Source organism: Apis dorsata, unplaced genomic scaffold (genome assembly GCF_000469605.1).
Source record: "Apis dorsata unplaced genomic scaffold, Apis dorsata 1.3 scaffold_326, whole genome shotgun sequence".
NCBI lineage: Eukaryota > Metazoa > Arthropoda > Insecta > Hymenoptera > Apidae > Apis > Apis dorsata.
The window spans coordinates 664856-671053 of NW_006263594.1; the positions used below are offsets into that span (position 1 = coordinate 664856).

Sequence of the window (6198 nt, forward strand, 5' to 3'; positions counted from 1 at the left end):
GGCGCAACTGTCGCTTTCCTCGAACTCTCTCCATCCTCTTCTCGGCGTTACCTGAACATTTCGGCGTTTCTCTCTCTTGCTCTCTCTCGCTCGCTTGGTTTGCTTTTCACCATGTGGACAAAATTTCGGGAATGAAATGGAAAAAAAGAAAATTGGATGGCACGAAATATAGAGGGATATTGGCGGCTTGTGAAGGTATTGGATGTAACGATATTACAATCGATTTAATTTTGATTTTAATAAAAGGGTTTATGCAGTACATGGAATAGATAAATCCCTTTCTCGGGGGATGAAATCAATTGTTAGATATTTTATTCAATTTTTAATACGATTTTATTTGAGAATTTTTTTTTATAGTAAAACGGTTAATAATATTTCTCTGAAACGATAAATAAAAATTTTTTCGAATAAATTGGCGAGCTATTGTACGTATAATTTTGTGTAAAAACAGAATACGTAATATTTGAACTACTAGTTTAATTTTGATTTTAATAAAAGCACTCGAAATATTCTTTATGTATTATGTTATAGAGTTTATGTTTAAGTTTTTCCTTGTTAGGAGATGATCCAAAGCAATCGACATTTTATTCAATTTTTAATACAATTTTATTTGAGATTTTTTTTTATAGTAGAGTGGTTAATAATATTTCTCTGAAGCAATAAATAAAAAAAAATTTTCAAATAGATTAGTGAGCTACTGTACGTATAATTTTGTGTAAAAACAGATTGGAACAATGTTCGAACAGAGTATGAAGTACTGTTTTAATTTTGATTTTAACGAAAGTTTCTCTCTCTCTCTTAGGAAATGAGATCAATCCGATCCAAAGCGATCGACATTTTATTTTCAATTTTTAATACAATATTTTTTACAGAGAAGAGAATTCTTTTAAAGCGATTCACAACAGTAAATTTTGATTGAAGTGACAAATCTTTCGTTAATATTTCTCTGAAGCGATAAAAAAAAGTGTTGGGGAATAGATTGGCGAGCCACTGTACGTTGGAACACGTAATGTTTAAAACAGAGTACATAAGATAATGTTAGTTATCGAGTGTTATTTGTCGAATAGATTCCGCGATTCTTTCTTAGTTTTAAAAAAAATAAGGTTGGAAAATCTTTAAATCTCACATCAACAATATTCCTTCTCTTTCTTCCTCGTATTTTCAACAATCTCCATTAGAAAGAGAGATTGGATCGAGGCTTTTCTTAATCAGAGCAGGGACGACGTGTTATTTTCGTGGTGGAGGAAGACACGCCTTGGAGAAAGGGTCGTCGTCAGACCTAATTGCACGAAAGCGTCGGTTCCCAACGGTGGTGAGTCACGTTTACGCGTGTCCAACCACGACTGGGGCCGTGTATCGGGATGGAACGAGTCCGTCTGCTTGAAACAAAAAGCCTTTGTTCGAGCACCGCCTCCTTTTTCGGTTACACACACGCGCACGCACACCATCTCGACTCGCCACCACCACCCTTTGTGCGCTAAAACGTCCCCGTTTTGTCGGCCAATTCAGAAGGAACTTGTGGCTTTAAGTTTTCGCGTTAAAAAAAGAAAGAAAGAAAGGAAGAGAGGAAGAAAGAAAAATTCGATATTTATTATATATCTATGTAAAAATATCGATATTTAATTCCCTAATCTGTAAGGGAACGATAGAAACTTTTTTCTGGAATTTTTAGAGAAAAAAAAGGAATGAACGAACGATTATTCGTAGCTGATTTAGAATTAAATTGCCGTGTTTATCGTGCAAAGAAATATACGTGTGTTTCGATTCTTTTGAGTCGCGACCTATTTCTTTCGTTTTTACGCGATTACGTAGAAAAGAATTTTCAATAGAGCAAAGTAAGTGTTATATTTTAGAGAAGAATCTCGCATACTCGGTGATTCACGAAAATATTTGAACGTTATCTTACGTGAAAATTTACTTAATTCGAAAATTGTGACTTTAACGAGAGTTTGTTAATGCAATTCGACGACGAAAAATTCTTTTTAAATTTTCCATTTTTTTGAATATAATTTGTCCAGCCAATTTTTCTTTTCCGCGATAAAGCATTAAATTCTGAACATTTTTCAATTTCTCTAAATTTTCCCTTATCTTCCATTACGAAAAGCCGTTTTAAAAACTTCGAACGTTGATTTCATTTCCTTCTAAAAAGCAATATTTTGATTAAAAACGAAAAAAAAAAAAAAAAGAAAAAAATTATTCGTTAACAATTATTTCATCATCGTGAAAAATAAAAAAAGCGTCGAAACATTTATTGCAGATTTATCTTATGTTTCTAATTAATTAAAAACTGGATAAAGTTGCGATATAAAACTTTTGCCCGTCCTTCGAATTGATTTACCACACCATACAGGTTGTTTCTAATCGATTCTCGAGCCAGTAGTTGTTCGTTAACACGAAAACTTTAGTCTCCCGATACGCGAATAGCGAACGAGTCCGGTCCCTCGACTTAGTAGAGGCGAGACTACGGAATAAGTCGCTTCTAGCCTCTAGCCGATGCATCGACACTGCTCGAAATGAACGTCTGCTCCCTCGTATACGATGCTTTCGTACGGATTCACGTGGAAAGGTAAATAAAAAAGAAAGAAAGAAAGAAAGAAAGAAAAATTGTCTCAATTGATAAGTTGTTTGTTTTTTTATCACTTAGAGATTGGGTTCGTTTAAACGCGATTTATGACCGATTTATGGCTTCGTTCACGATTCCGAGTAAATGAAAGCGCAATTTTTAGATTGTAAAAGTAGTTATTTCTTTAAGAGTTTCGTAACTCTGTAGCTCTGTACTCGGGATCGCGATGTTGATAAATAAAAGAACGATACGTTCGAACAAAACTTTGATAAAATTATAGAAAAGAATTTCTGATAGATTGTGATGTTCTGATGTTGAGAAGAAATAAAAAAGATATATATATATATATATATATATATATATCTCGACGTAAAGTCATATCTATAAGCAGATAAGATTAGTAAATTCGATATCTTATTTACTTTTAAAAATCGATATTTTGTAAAATTTATATATATATATACTGGAAACAAAGCCAATTCCAATCAGACTTTGTTCGATCGCAGATTGTAACGTGGCGTGTCCGATTTTATCGATTTTGTGATTTTAATCGTTATCTAGATTGAAGAAAAACTTCTTTCACATCACGTTAGATCGATCGACATCGAGTCGTATATATCGCAATATCTTTTATTTCTTTTATTTATTCATTCATTCACTCATTCATTAATTTATTAACACTTTTAATGATTCGTTGTAGCGAAAAAAAAAAATGAGGATAAATTAAAAAATTTCACTTCTTATCGTTTTACAGATTCGCAAGGATGGTGGGCAACATGTCGAGCGGATGGATGAGGAAGATCCTCCTCTTCCTTGTTCTGATAACCGGGATCCTGCTGATCGCGATGTACGCTCACGCCCCGCCACTCGCCTCCCTTCAGCCGTTCTCGTCGCGACGGTGAGTAGCGTACACGCGACAATACGATCCACCCAGTCGAACCGGTCGATAACACAGTCCGCGTCTATTACCGCCTATTAAGCTCGCCTCGAGACTCGAAGATCGGCGCCACGCCGCCACCTTCGATCGTTCATTCTCGTCGCGCGTCGATCTTACGATTCCCGACCACGCTCGTCGCGAATCCAATTAGAGAGGAAGAAAGAACGCAAGGTTTCGTTCCTTCGTTTTTTTAACGTTTTTCTTTCTCTCTCTTTCTCTCTCTCTCTATCTCTGTTTCATCTTCTCTTCGCCACATTTTTCCACTTCAATCTCTCGATCATCTTTGAATAAAAATTCGATTTCGATCATTTTATTTTCACCGTGTACAAAGAGTGGGAAAGGAGATGTTCAGAGTTCGATGAAGGATGAAGAATAAGAATAAAAATAATCGCGTTTTAATTCCTTCTCCTTTCGCCACGTGTACACGTCTATCTTTGTTCTTCTTTCGTTTCTTGCGAACGAGTCTCCCCACTCTCTACCCACTCTACCCACCCCACCTACCACCCCTACCACTCACACGCAAGATCTCGACGCCTCGATTATTTATTTAATCTTTGTTTATAACTTTTGTTGCCGCATTCCGTTTCGTTCATTATCTTCCGCATCTCGGTGATCGACATCAAAGACTGAAGGAGTTGCAACGAGGCTTGGTTACTTTCCTGGTCGGTAATGAAAGCACGAAGAGACCCGGAGAACGGCTCTACGAGTATCTGGAAGAGCCTAGGTAACGTCTTTCCCAACCCGGAGGAGGGATGTCTCTACCTGCTAGAAAAGAGAAAAAGAAAAAGAAAAAAAAAAGAACGCTTTCTTTCTTTTCTTTTCTTTTCTTTTCTTTTCTTTTGTTTTTGTTTTTAACCTTCTCTCTCTTTCTCTCCTTCCTTCGGAAGTTTGTCCTTCATCATTAAACGCCATCCGTTTTTAGTTTTTTCTCTCTCTTTCTCTCTCTGTTCTTTCGTCCAGGAACCGATCTATCGTCGCGTATCCCGCTTTCTTCATTCGGCTCTGCATTCTTTGGGACGCACACCATTACCCCCACTCCCACGGCGTCCATATGCTTTCTCCTTCGTGTCCTTTGCATGCCCCCTTCCCTCTCCCCTGCCCATTCTATTTAAATTGTCCAGCTTGGCCTTTGTAAACGATGATTTTTTGCTCATCGATCGAGTATATAATTCTGTTTACTTATTTAAGATCGGTGAACGAGGAATGCGAAATTATTATTGTGCTCACTATTATTCGATGTTTCGTATGGGGAATGCAAATGTGTGTAATAATTTTCTGGCTATTTATAGTGTTTATTATAGCGTTTTATATAATCGATAATCGTTATTTAACGTAACGAATTTCGTCATCCACGATTCTTGAAATTATCCAACGTTCGAGAATTTTTCTAAATTATTATTATTATTTTTAGATAAACAGTATATATAAATCAAAGTATTGGAAAAATTCGAAAATGGTGGATAGTCGAGAGGCATCATTTAAAATAATTGTAACGTACCTTTTTCACGATTTGCAACCCGCTTTTCCCGTTACCACCGTTTTATATCAACCAGGAAATCAGTAATAAATATCGATTCGTCTCTGGACATCTCATTCTCGAGTTCTCTCATCATCATCATCATCATTCTCTCAACATTCACTGCTTTTTCAAACAGCGGTCGGCAATAAATTGAACGATCACGCTCGTTAATATTGTTCGAAGTGTAGTGAAAATCGCGCTTGTGAGTGAAATCGAATTAAAAAGAGAGAAAAAAAAAAACGATCCTATATTTATACGCGCCTCGGAGAAAAATTGAATAACTCGTTCGAACGTGAATAAATCGTAATTCTGTGTCGAGCTGTGACACAGCTCTTCCGACTAACGGAATATTTCTTGCGGGGATTTATCGAATGTGTGTCGCTAGTTGATCGGATTATTAACATTATTCCAAGCTCGTTTCGTCATTTGCCAACATTTTACATTTGTTGATCAACCGTCTTAATTAATAGAACGATTAATTGTTCAACTCTATTTTTCTGGATGAAGGCACTCTTCGTTCGTTTCTTTCATTTTGGATTATTCGATCTCTAATCAAATCAAGATTCGACAATTTTTTCCAATTTTAATTTAACAAACCGGAAAAAATTAAAGTAGAACTAATTTTCGATCCTGATTACGGATCGTTTCTCGAAAGAAATTAATAATCAACGATTGAAAATGGGGGAATGCCTATTTTCTATAAAATTCCCATCACGCTCCATGCTTCTTTTTACTAATCACCTTTCCAATGTTAATCCATTTTCGATTATTTCGATTTTCAATGTTTCGTTTGGAATGTTTAAAACATGTATTTTGTAGATGCTAATTCTACGATTTTCAATTAATTCCATCCTCCTCTCACGCTCACTTTATACACTGCTCTCTCTCTCTCTCTCTCTCGTATTCCTCTCAAAATAGTTTCGATAACGCTCCACGTATCATCACATTATTTAATTTTCATTATAATTTATATATATTTATACATATCCATGTGTGTAACCCGCCATTAAAAAAAATTAACCGTTACTCGTATTCATCCTCTCTGTTTTCCCAATCTATTGCTTCTGTCTCGATCTTTACCTTACTTTTGGTAAAGTCTCTCACATCCGTGTAGCGATGTTCACGATGAGTCTGACGCTTGATCGAGTATTAAATTAAAAAAAAAAAAAAAAAAAAAAA

The 6198-nt window shown here is 35.8% G+C and overlaps 1 protein-coding gene across 2 annotated transcripts in view; it reads left to right on the forward strand.

The window, feature by feature from the left end:
- The window catches only part of LOC102675172 (probable beta-hexosaminidase fdl), a 33526-nt gene that overhangs the window by 19684 nt on the left and 7644 nt on the right, over positions 1-6198 (forward strand). Inside the window, exons 4-5 of one of the 2 annotated variants that reach the window (XM_031511524.1) lie at positions 3318-3461; positions 4126-4224. In XM_031511524.1, coding sequence (XP_031367384.1) covers positions 3318-3461; positions 4126-4224 — 243 coding nt within the window. The remainder of the gene's footprint in view (positions 1-3317; positions 3462-4125; positions 4225-6198) is intronic. The other variant, XM_031511525.1, reaches the window with a different exon arrangement.